The sequence below is a fragment of the Pungitius pungitius genome, chromosome 7 (genome assembly GCF_949316345.1).
Source record: "Pungitius pungitius chromosome 7, fPunPun2.1, whole genome shotgun sequence".
Taxonomy (NCBI): domain Eukaryota; kingdom Metazoa; phylum Chordata; class Actinopteri; order Perciformes; family Gasterosteidae; genus Pungitius; species Pungitius pungitius.
This window is the reverse complement of record NC_084906.1, coordinates 9,333,638-9,359,781: the sequence shown is the minus strand read 5'-3', so window position 1 is coordinate 9,359,781 and position 26,144 is coordinate 9,333,638. Positions and strand designations below refer to the sequence as shown.

Below are 26,144 nucleotides of genomic sequence, written 5' to 3'. Positions count from 1 at the left end.
ACTGTCAAATGCAGCCTAGGTTGTCTACACTTAGTAACTTATATTTCTCTTCCGAACACTCAACTTATCCTTTTACAGTAAATATCTCTAATGGTTCTTTTGGCTTTTTCATGTCAAATGGATGTTTGTTGGGTTCATGCTGTTGACAATTCTTTCTCACCTTTATGTAAGAATGGTAAAAGGGCTATCTTCTTTGTTTCTTTGTATTGTAACAAAGCCTTATGGCATTACTACGGAAGCCCATTTCCGCCACAAAAAAGGGTTAGAAATGATCACTTGTGAATTATAAAAAAAGTCAAAATTATAAGATAAGATATGCGCATGTTTGATTCATCTCGGACTCGTAAATACCGAAGATAAGTTAGACTCCGCTAAAAGCCGACCACAGTACGTCAGACGTCCCTGTCCCTCCCTGTCTGTTAGGAGGGTGGAGTGAGTGGATGCAAGTGTCCGCAGAACTTTTACCGTTGTTAGCGATATATTCACAGATTCAGACTTATCGTTTCAATAGCTCATTGTTGAGACGTTGTTAAAACACGAACGCCACAAGAAGCCTGCGCATGCGCATATTTTAAATGATAATAAATAAAAACTTTTTTGTCACGACTTTGTAACCCTTCTTTTTTGTGGCGGAAATTTGGCTTCCATTACAGTAACTATGCTAACAATATTCTTTGACATAAAGTTTGGTCATAGCCACAGATTTATTATATTAACTAATAAGATTAGATTGACATTATGAACGCTTTAGCCTGCAAAGCATTTCCTCAAGAAATTGAACGATGATTTATATTTTTTCCACATCTTCTTCAACTCGCGTCTATCAACATAAATGTAGTATTTGGATCTTTTCAATCAGCCGTCGCTAAATCTCCGATCTTAGATCTTTCCGATGAGTCCACAAATGCAGCACTAATCCGGGATGTGTGCTGCCGTTAAAACAGCTAAATCGGGTGAGCTTGCGCCTTTGCTTTCTGTACAAAAACACGGTGAGTAGGAGTTGTAACTGGGGGTGCAACGTTAACCATTTGCAGGAGCGCAGCCCCCACTATTATTTCGCAAATAACAGTGGTTCCCTGGCATGAAACAACGGAAAAAGTCCCCGAAGCGCGGTTACTTCACGCTGTTGTCTAATGTTGGGTTTAGTGAGATAGCAGTAAATTAACGCTAGTTCACGTCGAACACGCGCTAACTGTTAAGTGCAGTTAGTCAATCTGCACACATAATTTCAATAAACAAAACAAACATGTAAAGTGATACGAATACTGACGTTAATCACTCAACGTTTTAACTTGGCTTACTTGTAACACTACTACTCGTATGTAATCGTGTGACTTTAGTTTAACAGAATTTAAAGTGAAGCGGGTATTGAGTTAGAAAGTACGCACTTAAAGTTAAATGGCTAATTAATGTCATTATTTCACGATAGTGGGACTGACTGTCATGTTTGTGCTTACTGTTGGTATGTTTGAAATAAATAGGTAAACCTTTTATCCACTTGTGTAATGTTACAACTTGACGCATAAGAAAGCATTTAGTCAATACACCATTGCTTTTGTTTTTGATATTTTTGTATGAAAATTCCATTGAATTCACTTTTTTTCTCAATTCAGAAATGATTATGGCCACAAATAAAATGGTAGTGGAATCCCAAAAGCTGGAGTCCTGTGGGGGGGCAGAGGGTGGAGACAACTACATTCACGTGAAGATATTACAGGTCCCAGCTAAATGTGGCTCCGCCCCTGCTGTGCCACCTCCACCCACTGCTGCAGGTGCTTCAAATGGGCTCATTGTCTCTGACCCATCTAAAGTACTACCAGTTGCATATGTCCACCAACCCAGCTCCTCTACAGCTCCAGACAAAGGGCGCCTGACCACCTCCCCTTCTGTCATGGTGGTAGCAAAGGTAGCCCCCCAAGGAGGAGTGGCCATAAGGGGAACACCACATACAACAAGACCAGCCCTAAGTCACGTGGTCTCCACGACCACGACCCCGGGAAGGACCGTGGTAATAACAGTACCAAGGGCAGCGGGTCCACAGACGGTGCCTGTGGCCCCCCAGCTGCCCCACACTGGCCCTCCACAGTTCCCAGCCAATATCCAGATCCCACCCGGTGAGCTGTGACACACCAGTGCTCTGGTTTAGGCACTCTCTTTTTGACACTAATCATCAGCTATTTTGGACTCTTATGCTTTCAGGTATGATGTTGATCCGCAGTGACAGTGGTCAGCTGATGCTCGTATCGCAGCAGGCTTTGGCACAGGCTCAGCAGGCACCAAGAAGTGTCTGTGGTCAAGCCCCTAGAATACTGATTCCACAGGTGTTTGAGCTGCTGCTATAGATTCAGATTCATAGATTCAGGAGAAATGGGCTTCCTCACTCCTCTCGTCCTAACCAGATGACATGTGTGGGATTCAGGTATCTTCAGCAGCTGGAAATAAAAACCATGAGAAGGTGACCGTGATCAGGATGACAGCCCCTCCCGGTTTCCACCCAGCACCAGTTCAGAAGACAGCTGTTGTAAAGGTACACAAGCTGGGTTAGTCACTGTTAGCAGCACCTGTGGTGTTTAGTTACGAGGAGCATTTTTTACTGAAAATCCACCTCACCTGTCATTACTAATAATAATAAGTTAGCACTGAAGATGATTCTTTGCCTGTTATTAATGATGTGAAATCATGTTTAATCTCAACCTGTCGATCATAATCATAACTCTTTCCACGTCGTAAATAATAACCATTGTCATTAATAATCTTTGTTATTAACCATATCAAATATAATATGTTATTACTTTACCTGTTCCCAGTAATAATAATACCACACCTGTCATTTATAGTAAAAATTATGTTTTAACCGCTTTTATTATTATTAGATTGTTCTTTTTGCCTTCATTAACAAGATCTAGAAAGCTGGAGGTATCTGACACTTGGTTGACAGTTTGCACAATTAGTAGACTAGTTTGTTGTATTTAAATTCATACACCTTATTATAATTAAGTTCTATTGCTCTCCAGAATTGAACTTGCATCAAATTGATTTGCCTTTGGCCAAAATGTTAAAAAAATTAAACTGACTGGGACTCAGGTCGCTTGTCTTAGATCAGATCCCAGGAGAGCTTATCCCCAGCATGCACACCACAAACAAACACTGCTCTAGTCAAGTCTTATTTGCTGACAAACCCGTTTGATTTGTTGTTGTTTGTTTACTCGTATTGTTCAGGTGAATGGTGCGACTCCCAAACCGGCTGTAGTCCAGAAGCTCAGCGCTGTGTCTGATCGGGGGAGCCAGCCTCTCGTTCATACGGTTGTCGCAGAACCCAAAAAGGAGATGGCAGCCAACGTCAGTCAGGTGAGATGATACCGTCCCTCTGCTGGAGTTCACCGCATTGTGCTGTCATTACTGGGGAAAAAACCTTTAGATATCAAGTAGCTTCCTTTTGTATTAGTACTGGTATTGTTTACACTACTATGAAATCATTATTAGTCTTACAACTCAAAGAAATACAGAATAATATCAACACCTGATGGAAAATCTAGAAAAAACATGTATGTAAAAACAAAATGGGAACAAGAACTCTGAGTGAATATCACAAAGGATGAATGGTTAAATATTTGGAGGACACAACAATCCTCAACATACTTGCAAATGTACAGGGAACACTGTTGTAAAAATGTAATCAGATTCTTTGTTACCCCCCAAATTACAAACAAGTGTCTTGTCTACCACCCAACCATGTTGGAGGAATTGTGGGGCAGTAAATGTAAATTACTCCCATATATCTTGGTTTTGTCCAGAAATTATAGAATTCTGGGAAAATGTTCATACCATCATTGTCAAAATCCTGGGCTATGATGTACCAAAGTCATGTAGGTTTCGTTACCTTGGGAATATGACAGGAGATGTGTTAAGAGAAGACGGGCTGTTGAAAATCTTGCTAGTAAAAAGTCCATTACAAGGAGATGGCACAGGACGGAACCACCAACAGTAGGAGGATTGGATGAAGATAATGAGTGAACTAAACGACATGGAACTGTTAACCCATAAAATAAGAACCGGAGAGGAACAATGTCGTGACAAATGGGAGAACTAGAGGAAGTTCAACACATCAACGACAGTATAGGAGAAAAGCACATCAATGTTGTCTCAGAATGTATTTAGTTATTGAAAGTACAGAGCCATTCAGACCCTTTATCCTTTTTTTTTTCCTCCCACCTTTTCACCCGCTTCCTTTTTTTTTCTCCCCAATTTTCTTTATTTCTGGTGCCTACGTGTATATATACATATATGGGTGTGTGTGGGTACCCTGTCAGTGTTGAAAATGCAAAAATAAAGTGATTTGGAAAAAATACACTGCGAGTTAAAGGTAATGAGATAGTTTATCAATGATCCAAGCATGCACATGTTGTTGATGCCGCACTGCCAGGTGCCATAGTTTTAGCGTGTCACGTGCACTTGTTTTTCATGCTGACCATCCTCCACAAGGATCTACTTTTGATTCTAACCTTTTGCCTTAAAGTTTCTTTCAGTACATTTTCTGTGTTTAATGTGTAGTCAAGATTTCATTTTTTTTTTCATTGCACAATTATATTTTTCTATAGTTTGTTTTTATTTCATCAACAGGCGACCCTGGAAAGTGTGAAGAAGTGCAAGAACTTCTTGGTGACTCTGATAAAGCTGGCCTCCAGTGACTCCAGGTCAGCCAACATGGCCAACAACGTCAGAGGACTGGTCAAGAGTCTGCTGGTACGTCTTTACACTTCGTCGTCATCGTCACCACAGGATATGGTTACACTTGGTGGAGTATTGAAACATTGAAATAAGTCACAAATGTGTAAAAATGTCAATTGAAGGCTTGAAAACCCACTAGTGGGTTGAATATGGAATTGAAGCCTGGAGTTTGACATTTAGATCGTTGTAATCTTATTATTTTTTAAATATACTTTTTGATTTGGAAACACAATGGTAAAGGGATACAGTTCTAGAACTCTAGGACCATAAAACAACGTGGTAGTGACTTGTTAATCAGTGACCCCGCCCTAAAGCCTGCTCTGCATTATGGTGTATGTGACTATATGGACCATAATGTACAATATGAACATTTATCCTCATTCTCACTAAACCGAGGGAGAAAAGATCATAATGTCGCTGAATGATCAATTTAAACACGGATTGGTTATTTACACTATAACTATAAATATAAGCCAGAACTATAAATAAAAACATGTTTGGTTTAAATCAGTGATTCTCAACTAGCGGGCCTTTGCATGGGAAAAAAAATATATATATTTTGAAGGGACTTTTTCTAATGCAGCGGAGTGTCGGTTTTTTGCCGGCTAGTCCGTCCATGTTGTCAGTCAAGCGCGGCAATTAGAACGAGAAAACATAAGACTGGCGCCGCAAAGAATAGCCCCCCGTTGACCGATCGATTTGGGTCGCGGCTTGTCATCAAGGGGTGATGGTGGGTCCCGGAGCCAGACAAGTTGAGAACCACTGGTTTAAATCGTTGGGCTGTGTAACCGTTTAGTCTAATCTCTGTACTATTCATTCTACCCTAATGTACTTCCATAATGGTCATTGAGTAGTATCTTACCCAGCTCCTTTTCTTTTGTTTAGAACTTTGTATTTCAGATAACTTAAATTATATCCAAAGTGTTTGTCCTTTTTTCTTATCCTGTAGGAAGGGAAACTAGAAGCAGAGGAGTTCACAGAACAGCTTTATCGCGAGTTGAAGTCCACTCCACAGCCCTGCTTGGTGCCTTTCCTCAAGGTTTCAACAACACATGAAAAAATATACTCTCTTTACATTTGACACTTGAAATGAAAAGGTCGTAAAAAATGTCAATGGTACGTTGTTGTAGTTTGACCTCTTCACATTTCCTTAAACTTATTATTCAAATTAAGGATCATTGAGATATATTTGAATGGGTCAGTAATGGCTAAAATTACATTCAAAGTATATTCAAATCCAATTCTTTTAACTAAACGCTCTGCTCAGTCTGGTTTTGTTTTCAATCTGGGTGGTAACAACTTGCTCTCGCAACTCGCTATACCGCTCCCTCCGTTACCTGCCTACGTAACACGTACATTGATATATATTGCTGGCTGCGCACGCGCGGCCACACACGAGAAAGATGTCGAATGCACCGGCCGCTGCTGGGTGGCGCTGGCGGTCTGACCCACGGTTTGCTGACGTCGGGACGTATGCGTTCCAGCGGCGGACCGTTTAATCTCCTTAAACTGTCTCTGCTCTGCTCACTGAAGCAAAACAATACGTGGACAAGAGCAGCGAGTGTAGTCAACTACTGCTGCTAACACATCCCGTCGGACCAGGATTATTTATTTATATCCGTTAATGAACTTTTCTCCTCTTGTTACCCTGGTAACCGCTGTCATGACAGACGGTTGCGTCGATTCTTACTGTGAAAATCTACGTACTTCCGGTTTAGCGGCTACGCTTCGTATTTTCATTTTATGGGAAAAAACACAAAAAAACATTAAGTAAAGAGTAAAGGAGGAGTAAAAAGTTGTTGGTATGGGGTTTTTTTACGATAAAAGGGACGTTGATAAGAGATAGGGACTCGAGTTGGAGACTCGGACTCGAGTGCGACTCGAGTCGCACACACAGTGACTTCAGACTCGACTTCAGACTCGTCCTCTAAAGACTTCAGACTCGACTCGGACTCGAGCTTTGGGACTCGTGAGCATCTCTGGCAGATACAATAAAATTCTTAATATTTTTGTGATGTATTCTTGCTCCCAAAACAAACTAACCAGAGTCACTTCTAGTTGGACTGTGCTCAGCTTTCTTTTCTCTCTACCAGAAAAGTCTTCCTGCAGTGCGTCGCCTCACTGCAGACCCCCATCTATTCATCCAACAAGCTTCAAATTCTACCGGCAACCACAGCACCGCCACAGGACAACCCCTCAGCACCAGCCAGCAGGTAAACAAATGTCAAGGATATGGAATATAAGTATGCATGTGGACACAGAGAGCGCACAGGTTGAGCACCATACCTGCTGGCATGAGTTAAACAAAACGGGGACTCCACTCCACACAGTTGCCCTTGTAGACATTTCTTCCGGGCTACTGCTACTCTGCCCAGTTCATGTCAGTAGAGCTGCTCTACACCAAATCGTTAAATCATCCTGAGGTTTTACCCGCACTGACTCCATGCCGTTGTTCTTGGTCTCTAATGGGAAAACATATTTTCCTCGCAGTCAAAGTAAAAGTGTGCTTCCTGGAGTTGATAGCTCTGACTGCCCATAAGGACCGGGAGGAGGGAGATAGTACACGAGAAAATCCAGATGAACATTTTAGTGATTTAAAGTCTGAGTTTACCTGACCATTATATTTGCCCCCACTCTCCCCGAGCAGGGTTTTGGTGGGAAAAAAAAGACACAATCACATAGTCAAAAGCTTTTTTTCTCCACTTTCCTTTAGCTTCTCTAATTTTATATAATATATTCTTTCAAGATTGTCTCCTTGTCCTCCACTGTTAGAACAGGCCCACTGACATCATTACCATCCACACTGGAGCCCCCTCTACACTAACTACTATATCAGTCACATCACCACATACTTCAATTACTCCATCTGTGTCAAAACGTTCTAACTTCACACGATGGTGAACGTGGACAAATCAAAGAATGTGGTCATTCTTGTAGAACACACCATACTGGACTCAACGCCAAACTCAAAAGATTAAGCTTAGTGAGTGTTGTCCTTTCTGAGCTGGTTGACAGTGTTGTGAGTCTGTATGGATGATTGCATATAGGAATATTTTCTATCCTGTATAAACATAACTTTTGCGATTGAATTCATTTTATTTTGTATAGCCCAAAATCGCAAATTACAAATTTGACTCAGAGGGCTTTACAGTCTGTACACATGCAACATCCTCTGTCCCGAAACCCTCACATCGGCACAGGAAAACTCCCCAAAATATGAAAAACCCTTCAATGGGGGAAAAAAAGGGAAGAAACCTTAGGGAGAACGTCAGAGGAGGGATCCCTCTCCCGGGATGGACAGACTGCAATGGATGTCATGTGTACAGAATCAACAATGTAAAAGATGTACAATACATTCAATTTGTCTAACAGAAATGATACAAGTAATTGCAAGTAGCAGGTGTACAGGTGTACGGCAGGACCACTGCAGGGACAACCACCATCAGGTCGAACCACCATCCACAGAGGCTTCTGTGGGGAGGGAGAGCAGAAATATCTTGGTTTATGATGACAGTAATATGAACCATATATAAAGTAATGATGATGGCAGCAGCAGGTGTCAGCAGAGCCATGCCAGGAGTCAGAACCGGGGTCCGCACGAAACTATGATCCACGGAGACCTGCTAGGCGAGAAAGCACAAAAAACTCCCGGAAAGAAGCTTAATTAGTGATGTACATTAATAAAACATGGATGATTGTGGGAGGAGAGAGTGAGAGTGTGAGTGTGAGAGAGGGGCTCGGTGTGTCCTAAGAAGTCCCCCGGCAGTCTAAGCCTAGAGCAGTTTAACTAAGGGCTGGTCCAGGCTAACCTGAGCCAGCCCTAACTATAAGCAATATCAAAGAGGAATGTTTTAAGCTTTATCGTAAATGAACTGACCGAGTCTGCCCCCCGGACTGAAAGTGGAAGCTGGTTCCACAAAAGAGGAGCTTGATAACTGAAGGCTCTGGCCCCATGCCTACTTTTTAAAACTCTAGGAACCAAAAGTAGCCCAGCATCTACGGAGCGCTAGATAAGACGGTGCCTCACCAGCAAGTGCCTTGTAGGTGAGGAGAAGTACCTTAAATTCTATTCTTGATTTAACAGGAAGCCAGTGCAGAGAAGTTAATACAGGAGTTATATGATCCCATTTCTTAGTTCTTGTTAATACACGTGCTGCAGCATTCTGAATCAGCTGGAGAGGTTTTGGAGAGATTTACAAGAGCAGCCTGATAACAAAGAATTACAGTAATCCAGTCTAGAAGTAACAAATGCATGAACTAGATTTTCTGCATCACCTTGAGACAGGAAGTTCCTGATTTTCGATATATTACGTAGATGAAAAATGGCAGTCCTTGAAGTCTTCTTTATATGAGAGTTGAAGGACATATCCTGGTCGAAGAGAACTCCAAGATTTCTGACGGTGCTGTTGGATACCAGAGCAATTCCATCCATAGAGACTGTATCACGTGACAGCTGACTTCGAAGGCGCTCTGGGCCTATCATGATAACTTCCCTTTTTTCCGAGTTTAACATCAGGAAGTTGCAGGTCATCCAAGTTTTGATGTCTCCAAGACAATCCTGAAGTCTAACAAGCTGGAAGGGAAGATTAGAGATGGGTCTGTAGTTAGCCAACACCTCTGGAGCTAGAGTAGGTTTCTTAAGAAGAGGTTTAATTACAGCTACCTTGAAGGACTGTGGTACATGTCCTGTCAACAAAGACAGATTCATAATATCCAGTAGGGATGTGCTAATTAACGGAAAACTTCCTTAAGCAGCTTAGTTGGAATCGGATCCAGGAGGCAAGTGGAAGAGTTGGATTTCAAAATTGTAGAAGTCAGTTGATCAAGGTTGATGGAAGAGAAACCATTCAAGTAGCTATCAGGGCCCACGGCTGCGTCCAAGGTTCCTACATCCGAGGACGGGTCGGCTCCGGTTGGGGGCAGTAGACCATCAATTTTCTCTTTGATAGTCAGAATCTTATTATTGAAGAAGTTCATAAAGTCGTTACTACTGAGGTCCACAGGAATACACGGCTCGATAGCGCTGTGACTCTCTGTCAGTCTGGCTACAGTGCTGAAGAGAAACCTGGAGTTGTTTTTATTTTTTTTCGATTAATGATGAGTAATAAGATGCTCTTGTGTTACGGAGAGCCTTCTTATATGTTTTAACGCGGTCTTGCCAAGTTAGCCTAGATCCTTCTGATTTGGTGGAACGCCATAACTCAAGTTTCCGCACAGTTTGCTTTAAGTTCCGGGTTTGGGAGTTATACCAAGGGGCGAACTTCCTTCTTGTTGCCATTCTTTTCAGGGGAGCAATACCGTCCAGTGCCATTCTCAAAGAGCCTGTAGCAGTATCGACAAGATGGTCGATTTGTGACGGACTAAAGTTTTCACAGGAGTCTTCTGATATCTTGAGACAGGACACTGAACTTAGAGCAGAGGGAATGGCTTCTTTAAATGAGGCTACAGCGGTATCCAATAAACATCGACTGTAGAAACCCTTGGCAGGAGGAGGAGATTCTGGCAGTAGAAATTCTAAGGTTATCAGACAATGGTCCGACAGGAGAGGGTTCTGTGGAAAGATTAAGTGTTCTATCACAATACCATACACAAGAACCAAGTTGAGCGTGTGGTTTAAACAATGAGTTGGTTTATTTACTGACAGAAACCAATTGATTCCAGCAAAGAGAGAAATGAAGTACCAAGGCTGTCGTTATCGACATCCACATGAATGTTAAAATCACCCACTATAATTACCTTGTCCGTTTTAAGGACCAGACTCGTAAAGAACTGTGAAAATTCACATAGAAATTCAGAATAAGGACCTGGGGTCTGTACACTATTACAAAGAGAACCGGCTGGATTATTTTCCAGGTTGGTTGTGAAAGACTGAAAGTCAGACTTTCAAATGAGTTATAATCCAGTTTAGGTTTAAGGTTTATTAAAAGGCAGGAGTCATAAATAGCTGCCACTCCACCCACTCAGCCTGTGCCTCGGGGGATATGAGTATTAACATGACTTGGAGGAGTCGCTTCGTTTAAACTAAAGTACTCCCCATCCGATAGCGATGTTTCAGTAAGACAGAAAATATCAACATGGTTGTCAGATATTAGTTCATTTACTAAAACAGCTTAAGAGCACAGAGATCTAATATTCAAAAGTCCCCCTTTAATTCTCCTAGTTTGTTGCACTGTTGTATTATTACATTTAACTTTGATTAAGTTATTAAATTTAACTCCTCGGTTGTTTACCTTTAACTTAAATAACGGTGTCCGTGGGGGAGAAATATAGAGTTAATTACGCTGAGTGACTGCTCGGAAGGAAGCGCAGAGAAGTGTGTAAGACTGCGACTCTGCTTCCTGGTCTGAACTCTGGGTTATGGATTAAGTCCATTAAGAAACTGGGTCAGGTTCTTAGAAATAAGTTGAGCTCCATCCAAAGTTGGATGGATGCCGTCCATCCTAATCAGACCAGGCACTCCCCAAAACGTCTTCCAGTGATCAACGAAGCCCACATTATTTACTGGGCACTACCTCGACAACCGGCGGCGGAATGACGACATGCTGCTATACATGTCGTCACTGATCAAGTTTGTGTAAATCTTCATCATTTTGTGTTAATCTGGCTCTGAAAACCAATGTCTCACTGGGACAATACATCTAAATGTAATCTTAAGGTTTGCCCTTAAACTGCAGGTAATCAAGCAGCCTTCAGGAGTGACTCTGAGACCAGGTATGACGACATTGGTTCAGTCCAGAAATTACATGCTGAAGAGCAGCAGACCCATCCCCAAACATGTAATAGTCCAGTCTGGAAAACCCTTTGCAGGTAGGTTAGTGAACTCATCAAGTCTACAAAGACTTGGATAAATATATTTCCACTCTTAACTTGTAACTAGTACGTCTTTTCTTTTTTTATAGGAGTGTTGTCATTAAAGCAACCTTTCACTCAGGAACCACCTTGTTCGATCAAATTCGCATTCAAGGACAGTTCAGGATCATACAAGTAATCACATCTTATTCACTCACTCATTCTCATTGAAGATGTTAGGAAATCTGACCAGCATAGGACAAATCTGGCAATCCGGAACCACACAGCTATCTGCCACCAAACCCTTCACCTGTCCCTTTCAAACGGTATTGTATCTGTGTGTTTGTCCGTGTCCCCAGAGAGGACGATGACATCAACGACGTAGCCTCCATGGCTGGAGTCAACCTGAGGGAGGAGAATGCACGGATCTTGACCTCGGGGGTGGGCTCTGTGGTCCAGTCATGCCAGGATCAGCTCTTCCTCTCACCAAGCCTGGTGCTGAGCCGAATCCTGCGCTCAGGTACAGGAGCGAGACTGAGGCCTGTTAGCATTCATTACACCAGTATGGCTGAAGGCAACTCTTGATGATCAGCCACTAACGGAACTTGACCACACCAAACAGTCTTTTCTCTCTAACACAAATACACCAACAAACTAGAAAATGCATTTCCTGCTGAAAATGCGTTGGAATGCAAAAAGCTGAAATTAATTTCAAAAAGTTGCTTAAAGTACAGAAATGAAACAAGCTGAAATTATTCTAAACATTGCTGAAATAGAAAAAGCTGAAATACATAAATGTGAAAAGCTGAAATGAACTTGAAAGAATTGCAAAAAAACTGAAATGGGAGAAGCTTTTATGAATTTGAAATCACAGAAATAATAAAAGCTGAAATTAATTTTTAAAAAAGTTGCTTAAAATGCAACATGCTGAAATTATTCTAAACATTGCTGAAATAGAAAATTGCTGAAAATACAGAAATGAGAAAAGCTGAAATGAACTTGAAAGAATTGCAACAAAAAAAAACAGAAATAATAAAACCTGAGAATTAAAAAATAATTTTTTTGTAGTAATATAAGGTTAAGTACTATAGTTGTAATTGTTGTACTAGTGGTACTAGCAGCAGTAGAAGTAGTAAGTACTAGTTTCACTAGTATTAGAAAGCAATTGTGGTGTACCTATTGTTGAGGTACAGATAATCATTGAGGCTTTTATTTTGAAATAATAGTACTAGTGGTACTAGCAGCAGTAGAAGTAAGTACTAGTTTCACTAGTATTTGAAAGCAATTGTGGTGTACCTATTGTTGAGGTACAGATAATCATTGAGGCTTTTATTTTGAAATAATGGAATTGGGTGGGGGTGGTTTGGGAGACAGAATGTTTGTCATTCAAAGCAAATGGACTTGGTAAAATAGATTTGTACAGCGCTCTTCTAGTCTTCTGACCACTCAAAGCACCTTAACACTACATAACATCATTCACCCATTCACACACCAATGACAGGACCTACCATACACAGTGGCGCCTGCCCAACCAGTAACTAACATTCACACACACTGTAGTCACAGCTAGAGGAACAATGCTGGGATTAAGCGTCTTGCCCAAGGACACATTGACATGCAGGTTAGCCGGGCCTGGGATCAGACCGCCAACCCTCTGATTGGAGGACGGCCGCCCGCGCTCCCCACTCACCCACAGTCGCCCTAAGCTAATAAAACTATAGTTATTAATTGATGGGCCTCATCAAACATTACAGTAAGAATTCCCTCCATTGGGGTTGAAATACTAGTAGTACAAGTAGTAGTAAAAGTCATTTTAGTAATAATACCAGTTGAAATACTAGAAGTACTACTAGAAGTACTAGAAATATTAGTAGTGGTTGTAGTACTATTTGAAAGAGCAATACGTATTCAACAAAACAGCTTTATCCTAACCTTCATGGCTAAATTACAGATAATCATTGCAGCTTTTATTTTGAAATGATGGTATTGGGGGAGTGGGTGGGGGGGTTGAGAGACAGAATATATTAGAAGGCCTCAAACATTACAGTAAGAACTCCCTCCATGGCGGTTTGAAATGATGAGAGAAGGTGGAGAGAAGGAGGTCATGTCAGGCTGCACTAATCAGCTAATTAGGATCAGCTGTGAGTCACAGAAAGAGCCCCAGCTCGTTGTCGCGGCAACGGAGCAGCTGCGCTTAGCTCACAGACAGTTACTGAGAACCCACACCTCAAACAAATGCTTCCTGGAGCAAAACTATTTGGAGTAGCCAAAAAATAATGACATTTTGAGAGACACAAGACTCTACCGAACGTTTGAGTGTAGTTTTTATGTCTCTATGTGTTTTAAAACTGCTCTACCAGCAGTTTACAAAACATGGACCCTCTCTTGTCTTCCGACTTTGTCTGCACTCTAGCGCACACTGTAAATTCGAAAAGGACCCCAAAACTAGTCAAACATAATTAGTGATTATGAAAAAACTATAATAGATATCAACAAGTTGTTTTTTTTATAAAATTGTTAAGACTTGTGTCAACATTTTAAAGTTTAAATGGTGTCTCTAGCTGAAAGATTGGAAAAGCTGAAAAAGTTGAAAGTTGAAGAAGTTGTGAGAGAATTTGAAAATTTAATCCATTGGAAACCATGTTAAAAAGGTTGATGATTTTAATTTATATTAATTCAATTATAAGAGCTAAAAAGCTGAAAAGTCATAGCACCCCTCCCCTGAATGAGCTGAACATTTTAATATTTGAATGGTTTGAATAGCTGAAAGTGTGAAGGAGTTGAAACGTGCGGCGGAAGAAATATAATAACTAGAAAATGCATTTCCTGCTGAAAATGCGTTGGAATGCAGAAAGCTGAAATTAATTTTAAAAAGTTGCTTAAAGTACAGAAATGAAACAAGCTGAAATTATTCTAAACATTGCGGAAAGAATAGAAAAAGCTGAAATAGATTTTTAAATGGCTGAAAATACATAAATGAGAAAAGCTGAAATAAACTTGAAAGAATTGCAAAAAAACAAATGGGAGAAGCTTCTATAAATTTGAAATCACAGAAATAGTAAAAGCTGAAATTAATTTCAAAAAGTTGCTTAAAATGCAACATGCTGAAATTATTCTAAACATTGCTGAAATAGAAAAAGGTGAAATACATTTAAAAATTGCTGAAAATACAGAAATGAGAAAAGCTGAAATGAACTTGAAAGAATTGGAAAAAACAGAAATGGGGGAAGCTTCTATGAATTTGACAAAATACAGAACTAATAAAAGCTTAAATTACTTCTAAACATTGCTGAAAGAATAGAAAAAGCTGAAATACATTTAAAAATGGCTGAAAATACAGAAATGAGAAAAGCTGAAATGAACTTGAAACAATTGCAAAAAAACTGAAATGGGAGAAGCTTCTATGAATTTGAAATCACAGAAATAATCAAAATAGGAAAAGCTGAGAATTAAAAAATACATTTTTTTGTAGTAATATAAGGTTTAGTACTATAGTTGTAATTGTGGTACTAGTGGTACTAGCAGCAGTAGAAGAAGTAAGTTCTAGTTTCACTAGTTTTTGAAAGCAATTGTGGTGTACCTATTGTTGAGGTACAGATAATCATTGAGGCTTTTATTTTGAAATAATGGAATTGGGTGGGGGTGGTTTGGGAGACAGAATGTTTGTTATTCAAAGCAAATGGACTTGGTAAAATAGATTTGTACAGCGCTCTTCTAGTTTTCTGACCACTCAAAGCACCTTAACACTACATAACATCATTCACCCATTCACACACCAATGACAGGACCTACCATACACATTGGCACCTGCCCAACCAGTAACTAACATTCACACACACTGTAGTCACAGCTAGAGGAACACTGCTGGGAATAAGTGTCTTGCCCAAGGACACATTGACATGCAAGTTAGCCGGGCCTGGGATCAGACCGCCAACCCTCTGATTGGAGGACGGCCGGGCTCCCCACTGACCCACAGTCGCCCTAAGCTAAGAAAACTAAAAAGTTATTGATGGGCCTCAAACATTACAGTAAGAATTCCCTCCATTGGGGTTGAAATACTAGTAGTACTAGTAATATTAGTAGTAGTAAAAGTCATTTTAGTAATAATACCAGTTGAAATACTAGAAGTACTAGAAATATTAGTAGTGGTTGTAGTACTATTTGAAAGAGCAATAAGTATTCAACGAAACAGCTGAATCCTAAGCTTCATGTTTAAATAACATAATCATTGCAGCTTTTATTTTGAAATGATGGTATTGGGTGAGTGGGTGGGAGGGTGGGGGGGTTGAGAGACAGTATATATTATTTAATAGGCCTCATCAAACATTACAGTAAGAATTCCCTCCATTGGGTTGAAATACTAGTAGTACTAGTAATATTAGTAGTAGTAAAAGTCATTTAGTAATAATACCAGTTGAAATACTAGAAGTACTACTAGAAGTACTAGAAATATTAGTAGTGGTTGTAGTACTATTTGAAAGCCCAATAAGTATTTAACAAAACAGCTGAATCCTAAGCCTCATGTTTAAATAACATAATCATTGCAGCTTTTATTTTGAAATGATGGTATTGGGTGAGTGGGTGGGGGGGTGGGGAGGTTGAGAGACAGAATATATTAGAAGGCCTCATCAAACATTACAGTAAGAATTCCCTCCATTGGGTTGAAATACTAGTAGTAAAAGTATTTTAGTAATAATACCAGTTGAAATACTAGAAGTACTACTAGAAGTACTAGACATTTTAGTAGTGGTTGTAGTACTATTTGAAAGCGCAATAAGTATTCAACGAAACAGCTGAATCCTAAGCTTTATGTTTAAATAACATAATCATTGCAGCTTTTATTTTGAAAAATGATGGTATTGGGTGAGTGGGTGGGGGGGTCGGGGGGTTGAGAGACAGAATATATTAGAAGGCCTCATCAAACATTACAGTAAGAACTCCCTCCATGGCGGTTTGAAATGATGAGAGAAGGTGGAGAGAAGGAGGTCATGTCAGGCTGCACTAATCAGCTAATTAGGATCAGCTGTGAGTCACAGAAAGAGCCCCAGCTCGTTGGCGCGGCAACGGAGCAGCTGCACTTAGCCCACAGACAGTTACTGAGAACCCACACCTCAAACAAATGCTTCCTGGAGCAAAACTATTTGGAGTAGCCAAAAAATAATGACATTTTGAGAGACACAAGACTCTACCGAACGTTTGAGTGTAGTTTTTATGTCTCTATGTGTTTTAAAACTGCTCTACCAGCAGTTTACAAAACATGGACCTTCTTTTGTTGTCTGACTTTCTCCTCACTCTAGCGCGCACTGTAAATTCAAAAAGAACCCCAAAACTAATGAAACATAATTAGTGATTATGAAAAAAGTATAATAGATATCAACAAGCTGTTTTTTTAATGAAATTGTTAAGACTTGTGTCAACATTTTAAAGTTTAAATGGTGTCTCTAGCTGAAAGATTGGAAAAGCTGAAAAAGTTGAAAGTTGAACAAGTTTTGAGAGGATTTGAAAATGTAATCCATTGGAAACCATGTTAAAAAGTTTGATGTTTTTAATTTATATTAATTCAATTATAAGAGCTAAAAAGCTGAAAAGTCATAGCACCCCTCTCCTGAAGAAGCTGAACATTTTAATATTTGAATGGTCTTAATAGCTGAAAGTGTGAAGGAGTTGAAACGTGCGGCGGAAGAAATAGAAGAAGAAGAATAAGTTGATTAAAGATTCGAAGAACAATACTTGGAATGCTTGAAGCATTCCAACTAATAAGCGGAACTAGAAAATGCATTTCCTGCTGAAAATGCGTTGGAATGCAGAAAGCTGAAATTAATTTCAAAAAGTTGCTTAAAGTACAGAAATGAAACAAGCTGGAATTATTAAAAACATTGCTGACAGAATGGAAAAAGCTGAAATACATTTAAAAATGGCTGAAAATACATAAATGAGAAAAGCTGAAATGAACTTGAAACAATTGCAAAAAAACTGAAATGGGAGAAGCTTCTATGAATTTGAAATCACAGAAATAAAAAAAGCTGGAATTAATTTCAAAAAGTTGCTTAAAATGCAACATGCTGAAATTATTCTAAACATTGCTGAAATAGAAAAGGCTGAAATACATTTAAAAATTGCTGAAAAGCTGAAATGAACTTGAAAGAATTGCAAAAAAAAAACAGAAATGGGAGAAGCTTCTATGAATTTGAAAACACAGAAATAATAAAAGCTGAGAATTAAAAAATACATTTTTTGTAGTAATATAATGTTTAGTACTATAGTTGTAATTGTTGTACTAGTGGTACTAGTTTCACTAGTATTTGAAAGCAATTGTTGTGTACCCATTGTTGAGGTACAGATAATCATTGAGGCTTTTATTTTGAAATAATGGAACTGGTGTGGGGTGGTTTGGGAGACAGAATGTTTGTTATTCAAAGCAAATGGACTTGGTAAAATAGATTTGTACAGCGCTCTTCTAGTCTTCTGACCACTCAAAGCACCTTAACACTACATAACATCATTCACCCATTCACACACCAATGACAGGACCTACCATACACAGTGGCACCTGCCCAACCAGTAACTAACATTCACACAGACTGTAGTCACAGCTAGAGGAACAATGCTGGGATCAAGCGTCTTGCCCAAGGACACATTGACATGCAGGTTAGCCGGGCCTGGGATCAGACCTCCAACCCTTTGATTGGAGGACGGCCGCCCGCGCTTCCCACTCACCCACAGTCGCCCTAAGCTAATAAAACTAAAGTTATTAATTGATGGGCCTCAAACATTACAGTAAGAAATCCCTCCATTGGGGTTGAAATACTTGTAGTACTAGTAAAAGTCATTTTAGTAATAATACCAGTTGAAATACTAGAAGTACTACTAGAAGTACTAGAAATATTAGTAGTGGTTGTAGTACTATTTGAAAGAGCAATACGTATTCAACAAAACAGCTTGATCCTAAGCTTCATGTTTAAATAACATAATCATTGCAGCTTTTATTTTGAAATGATGGTATTGGGTGAGTGGGTGGGGGGGTTGAGAGACAGTATATATTATTTAATAGGCCTCATCAAACATTACAGTGAGAATTCCCTCCATGGGGGTTGAAATACTAGTAGTACTAGTAGTAGTAAAAGTCATTTTAGTAATAATACCAGTTGAAATACTAGAAGTACTACTAAAAGTACTAGAAATATTAGTAGTGGTTGTAGTACTATTTGAAAGAGCAATACGTATTCGACAAAACAGCTGAATCCTAAGCTTCATGGCTAAATTACAGATAATCATTGCAGCTTTTATTTTGAAATGATGGTATTGGAGTGGGTGGGGGGGTGGGGGGGTTGAGAGACAGAATATATTAGAAGGCCTCATCAAACATTACAGTAAGAACTCCCTCCATGGCGGTTTGAAATGATGAGAGAAGGTGGAGAGAAGGAGGTCATGTCAGGCTGCACTAATCAGCTAATTAGGATCAGCTGTGAGTCACAGAAAGAGCCCCAGCTCGTTGGCGCGGCAACGGAGCAGCTGCTGTTAGCCCACAGACAGTTACTGAGAACCCACACCTCAAACAAATGCTTCCTGGAGCAAAACTATTTGGAGTAGCCAAAAAATAATGACATTTTGAGAGACACAAGACTCTACCGAACGTTTGAGTGTAGTTTTTATGTCTCTGTGTTTTAAAACTGCTCTACCAGCAGTTTACAAAACATGGACCCTCTCTTGTCTTCCGACTTTGTCTGCACTCTAGCGCCCACTCTAAATTCAAAAAGGACCCCAAAACTAATGAAACATAATTAGTGATTATGAAAAAAGTATAATAGATATCAACAAGCTGTTTTTTTATATAATTGTTAAGACTTGTGTCACCATTTTAAAGTTTAAATAGTGTCTCTAGCTGAAAGATTGGAAAAGCTGAAAAAGTTGAAAGTTGAACAAGTTTTGAGAGGATTTGAAAATTTAATCCATTGGAAACCATGTTAAAAAGTTTGATGTTTTTTAATTTATATTAATTCAATTATAAGAGCTAAAAAGCTGAAAAGTCATAGCACCCCTCTCCTGAAGGAGCTGAACATTTTAATATTTGAATGGTCTTAATAGCTGAAAGTGTGAAGGAGTTGAAAGGTGCGGCGGAAGAAATAGAAGAACTAGAAAATGCATTTCCTGCTGAAAATGCGTTGGAATGCAGGCTGAAAATAATTTGAAAAAGTCGCTTAAAGTACAGAATTGAAACAAGCTGAAATACATTTAAAAATGGCTGAAAATACAGAAATTTTCTAAACATTGCTGAAATAGAAAAGGCTGAAATACATTTAAAATTGCTGAAATTACAGAAATGAGAAAAGCTGAAATGAACTTGAAAGAATTGCAAAAAAAGAAATTGGAGAAGCTTCTATGAATTTGAAAACACAAATAATAAAAGCTGAAATAATAGAAATAGGAAAAGCTGAGAATTAAAAAATACATTTTTTGTAATTGTGGTACTAGTGGTACTAGAAGAAGTAAGTACTAGTTTCACTAGTATTTGAAAGCAATTGTGGTGTACCCATTGTTGAGGTACAGATAATCATTGAGGCTTTTATTTTGAAATAATGGAATTGGGTGGGGGGGTTTGAGAGACAGACTGTTTGTTATTCAAACCAAATGGACTTGGTAAAATAGATTTGTACAGCGCTCTTCTAGTCTTCTGACCACTCAAAGCACCTTAACACTACATAACATCATTCACCCATTCACACACCAATGACAGGACCTACCATACACAGTGGCACCTGCCCAACCAGTAACTAACATTCACACAGTGTAGTCACAGCTAGAGGAACAATGCTGGGATCAAGTGTCTTGCCCAAGGACACAGTGACATACAGGTTAGCCAGGCCTGGGATCAGACCGCCAACCCTCTGATTGGAGGACGGCCGCCCGCGCTCCCCACTCACCCACAGTCGCCCTAAGCTAAGAAAACTAAAGTTATTAATTGATGGGCCTCATCAAACATTACAGTAAGAATTCCCACCATTGGGGTTGAAATACTAGTAGTACTAGTAATATTAGTAGTAGTAAAAGTCATTTTAGTAATACTACCAGTTGAAATACTAGAAGTACTAGAAATATTAGTAGTGGTTGTAGTACTATTTGAAAGAGCAATACGTATTTAACAAAACAGCTTCATCCTAAGCTTCATGGCTAAATTAGATAATCATTGCAGCTTTTATTTTGAAATGATGGTATTGGGGGAGTGGGTGAGTAGGTGCAGGGGTTGAGAGACAGTATATATTATTTAATAGGCCTCATCAAACATTACAGTAAGAATTCCCTCCATTGGGTTGAAATACTAGTAGTAAAAGTATTTTAGTAATAATACCAGTTGAAATACTAGAAGTACTACTAGAAGTACTAGACATTCTAGTAGTGGTTGTAGTACTATTTGAAAGAGCAATACGTATTTAACAAAACAGCTTCATCCTAAGCTTCATGGCTAAATTAGATAATCATTGCAGCTTTTATTTTGAAATGATGGTATTGGGGGAGTGGGTGAGTAGGTGCAGGGGTTGAGAGACAGTATATATTATTTAATAGGCCTCATCAAACATTACAGTAAGAATTCCCTCCATTGGGTTGAAATACTAGTAGTAAAAGTATTTTAGTAATAATACCAGTTGAAATACTAGAAGTACTACTAGAAGTACTAGACATTCTAGTAGTGGTTGTAGTACTATTTGAAAGCGCAATAAGTATTCAACGAAACAGCTGAATCCTAAGCTTTATGTTTAAATAACATAATCACTGCAGCTTTTTATTTTGAAATGATGGTATTGGGTGAGTGGGTGGCGGGGTGGGGGGTTGAGAGACAGTATATATTATTTAATAGGCCTCATCAAACATTACAGTAAGAATTCCCTCCATTGGGTTGAAATACTAGTAGTAAAAGTATTTTAGTAATAATACCAGTTTAAATACTAGAAGTACTACTAGAAGTACTAGAAATATTAGTAGTGGTTGTAGTACTATTTGAAAGCGCAATAAGTATTCAACGAAACAGCTGAATCCTAAGCTTCATGTTTAAATAACATAATCATTGCAGCTTTTATTTTGAAAAGATGGTATTGGGTGAGTGGGTGGGGGGGTGGGGGGGTTGAGAGACAGTATATATTATTTAATAGGCCTCATCAAACATTACAGTAAGAATTCCCTCCATTGGGTTGAAATACTAGTAGTAAAAGTATTTTAGTAATAATACCAGTTTAAATACTAGAAGTACTACTAGAAGTACTAGAAATATTAGTAGTGGTTGTAGTACTATTTGAAAGCGCAATAAGTATTCAACGAAACAGCTGAATCCTAAGCTTCATGTTTAAATAACATAATCATTGCAGCTTTTATTTTGAAATGATGGTATTGGGGGAGTGGGTGGGGGGGTTGAGAGACAGTATATATTATTTAATAGGCCTGATCAAACATTACAGTAAGAACTCCCTCCATGGGGGTTTGAAATGATGAGAGAAGGTGGAGAGAAGGAGGTCATGTCAGGCTGCACTAATCAGCTAATTAGGATCAGCTGTGAGTCACAGAAAGAGGCCCAGCTCGTTGGCGCGGCAACGGAGCAAGGTGCACTTAGCTCACAGACAGTTACCGAGAACCCACACCTCAAACAAATGCTTCCTGGAGCAAAACTATTTGGAGTAGCCAAAAAATAATTACATTTTGAGCGACACAAGACTCTACCGAACGTTTGAGTGTAGTTTTTATGTCTTTATGTCTTTTAAAACTGCTCTACCAACAGTTTACAAAACATGGACCCTCTCTTGTCTTCCGACTTTGCCCGCACTCTAGCGCTCACTCTAAATTCGAAAAGGACCCCAAAACTAGTGAAACATAATGAGTGGTTATGAAAAAACTATAATAGATATCAACAAGCTGTTTTTTTTAGGAAATTGTTAAGACTTGTGTCAACATTTTAAAGTTTAAATGGTGTCTCTAGCTGAAAGATTGGAAAAGCTGAAAAAGTTGAAAGTTGAAGAAGTTTTAAGAGGATTTGAAAATTTAATCCATTGGAAACCATGTTAAAAAAGGTTGATGTTTTTAATTTATATTAATTCAATTATAAAAGCTAAAAAGCTGAAAAGTCATAGCCCCCCTCTCCTGAAGGAGCTGAACATTTTAAAATTTGAATGGTCTGAATAGCTGAAAGTGTGAAGGAGTTGAAAGGTGCGGCGGAAGAAATAGAAGAATAATAATATGAAGAAGATGAATAAGGCGGAATAAAGATTAGAAGAACAATACTTGGAATGCTTGAAGCATTCCAACTAATAATAAGATTAAAAAAAAAAAATTGAATAAGTTGAATAAAGATTAGAAGAACAATACTTGGAATGCTTGAAGCATTCCAACTAATAAAGATTAGAAGAACAATACTTGGAATGCTTGAAGCATTCCAACTAATAATAATAAGAAGATGAATAAGGCGGAATAAAGATTAGAAGAACAATACTTGGAATGCTTGAAGCATTCCAACTAATTAGAACAACAATACTTGGAATGCTTGAAGCATTCCAACTAATAAAGATTAGAAGAACAATACTTGGAATGCTTGAAGCATTCCAACTAAATATTCCTAATACGTTCATACAATACATATAGAAAATAAGGGATTGAGGTCACAGGACTACCATGCATTGCAGGTATTCATTTAACAAAACAAACAAATGGAACTGGAGATGTTTGGATGATACTTGTGTGTCTCCTGTGTTAGGACGGGCATTTGCCGTAACCGATGTGGGTCCCAACGTGGTGGCTCTGGTGTCTCATGCAACCCAGGAGTGTCTCCGTGGGCTGCTGGAGAAGCTCACTGGGATTGCAGAACATCGCAGGGCCGCCCTGAAGGTACAGTATCTCTTCGGGAAGAAGTTTACCTGCTGTTGTGTTTTGTGCATGTGAAAGGTCCAGAGGGCTGAGTGAAATGGAATATAGATCACATAAATATGATCCCCTCATCTTTAAATCTAGTATGTATTATACTATATCTCACATTGGAGCTGGTGATGTCATGTCGCATACTGTGGAATTGGCCCCACTTTGCATTTGAAGCCTTGGTGAACACACGCTCATTATGGAATTGAGTGTGTGTTTGTGTGTCGCAGGAGGACTTGTGGCATGCCAAAGTCAGTGACGTGCGTTCCCAGCTTCGCTTCCTGGAGGAAGTGGAGAGTTTGAAGAAGAAGAGAAGAGATGAAGAGGAGAGAGAGAGACTGCTGCGTCTAGCCAGAGTGAATTTATGTTTGACTTAAACCACTAGATAAAAAACAGGATTTCTATCATATGTAATGTGTATGGTTTTTATTAGCATTTTATCTGAAACCACAGACTTTTTAAGTTCTGTTCCTACATCCTTATGTTTGTGATCAGAGTCGCTCACACACTGAGGACCCACATCATCAGCAGCTGAAGCAAAGAGCCAAAGAGGTAGGTAGGTAGGTGTGTGTGTGTGTGTGTGTGTGTGTGTCACAAACACACACAATGTTTATGAGTGAGTATCTCAAGAGCACAACGCATTAATGTTCCTTCTGTGTTTATTCTTGCTGTGTGTTTATTAAGCTTTGTGTGTCCAGTAATTCTTTAAGTGAATGGTTCGGACCTCTCAGTCTCAGACCTTGAATGGGTGTTTTAAAGTTAGTTTCTAATTGAGATATTTACTGTGGTAAAAATTCATAACAAAAAGAACATGCATAAACACAGCAACTCGTCATTCACCATAATGTATTCTCCTTCCAGTTGCAGCAGATGGAAGAAGCTCAGCTCCAACAGAGAGAAGCCAACCTCGCCGCTCTGGCTGCCATCGGGCCTCGCAAGAAGAGACCTTTGGAGCCCACTGCGAGCCAGGTCTGTCTGTCTGGGAACCCAAAGCAGAGAAGCCTGTGTTTACTTTCCAGATGCAGTGTGTACTACGTAGCCACCACCAAGAGCAGAATGTGTAGCTAGCACAGACACACAGTTAGCTCTTGCAAAGGCTCTGACATGGTTCTGCAGCTGCGGCTTTTTGCGCAGTTGTGTCGATGGACTCGTTTTTAATTCATGGTTCTAAAAGTGTTGCGCATGTTGCAAAGCAATTCACCGCCAGTACAATATTTTTTTGTCGAAGACAATCTAGAGAATGACAGCGTTCTCCCTCCATGAATTGAAGGCCGTCTTATAGTCCACAAATGACTGGTTGTTTAAGTGGTCATAATTCCGTATTTCTTCCAACAAAAGCTCTTCATTTTTAAAGAGAATGAATCAGATTGGGGGTTATTATGCAATGAAACCGGAAATGTGAGAATCCAGAAAAGATGTAGAAAGCAGACCAATCAGTCTCGCGGGCTGCATGAGGCTTGCGTAGCTTTTGACGCTAGTCTAGAAAAATTGGGGTAGAAGAAGGGGTAAAAAAAGCATGCAAGGGGCTTTCTGAAAACGCATAGCCATGAACTAGGCTTTAAGCCTCACTGTCTTGAATTCTGTTTCCAGCCACGGCCCTGCGGGCTGTAGGTTTAAACAGACCCTCTGTTAACTTCACACACACCGCACTGCCTTTGAACTTAACCAAAGGAGCTGGCTGCCTGCCTGTTCACCTCTTCTCAGGCTTTACCTCCGCTGCCACGGCACACATAGACATCGGACTATGCAGTGGATATGGGCGGATAATCTGAAAACAATCAATGTATCAATCAATGTAGTTGTCCATATTTGTTTTTAATCATATTTACTTTGACTCCTTAGCAATTAAAGGACTTGAAATAATGACACCTTTTTCCACTATTTAATGTGACCTTTAATGTGAACAATTCAATTGAATTTTTTTTTTGCAGACTTAAACTAAGACTTTGTATTACAGCACTGTCTCAGCATGGCACAGCTTGACTTGGTAATATTTCTTCTTTGCGTGTCAGGTGACCACGCTGCCCCGACTGGCTGTTCAGAGGGTGACTCGGGTGATGCTGAGGGATCTGCTGCTGTGTATGGAGCAGCACCACTTCCTGTGTCATTCCCTCTCTCTGTACAGAGCAATGCTCTGAAGATCTCAACCTGTCATCATAATTTTTGGCTTTTTGTACTTTTGATTCAGTTCTGTTCAACATCTTTCTGTTCATTATCTCCTTTGTTTTCAGTAAAGGCACTTTCGAAAGCCCTAATTTTGGTTTTCATTAATGTAAAAAATATAATAAATGAAACAGATGCTGCTTTGGATGTGTTGAATGTTATTTTGTGTTTATTGTTCTGCTTTATTTGAGCATTAAAAAGAGTGGACTGTTCCTTCCTGACCTCTAGTGTCTTTGGTTGCTTAATGCACAACACCACAATGATGGAACAATAACGTCTCTCGGTTACGTATGTAACCTTCGTTCCCTGAAGGGAACGAGACGCTGCGTAAAGACGCTGTGGGAACGCCCCTGCGTGACTGCGTCATGAAGCACGTGTAAAATCCAGCCAATGGCGAGCTGGTACGTCATAGGGGGGGACGCCGGACCAGGGCGCTATAAGGGACCCGAAGGGCAGGACCATTCATCTCTGAAAGGCCGAATCGAGTACCACCGGCAGGCCGGGAGTATGGCAGAACGTTTACGCAGCGTCTCGTTCCCTTAAGGAAACGAAGGTTAGATACGTAACCGAGA

At 39.6% G+C, this 26,144-nt stretch overlaps 1 protein-coding gene across 2 annotated transcripts; it reads left to right on the top strand.

Annotated features, from left to right (window-relative positions):
* Positions 1–1,615: 1,615 nt before the first annotated feature.
* On the top strand, positions 1,616–25,804 carry taf4b (TAF4B RNA polymerase II, TATA box binding protein (TBP)-associated factor). Of its 2 annotated transcripts, XM_062563310.1 has the most exons (16): positions 1,616–1,772; positions 1,854–2,114; positions 2,200–2,321; positions 2,420–2,527; positions 3,220–3,348; positions 4,621–4,743; positions 5,678–5,767; positions 6,822–6,941; positions 11,403–11,535; positions 11,628–11,712; positions 11,877–12,037; positions 23,252–23,382; positions 23,640–23,765; positions 23,905–23,961; positions 24,271–24,378; positions 25,422–25,804. In XM_062563310.1, the coding sequence occupies exons 1-16, from the start codon at positions 1,616–1,618 to the stop codon at positions 25,545–25,547; spliced, it is 2,037 nt and encodes a 678-aa protein (XP_062419294.1). In that variant the 3' UTR covers positions 25,548–25,804. The 2 variants fall into 2 exon arrangements, with proteins under 2 accessions (XP_062419294.1, XP_062419293.1); XM_062563309.1 differs by having other exon boundaries at positions 1,616–2,114.
* The last annotated feature ends 340 nt before the right edge of the window (positions 25,805–26,144 follow it).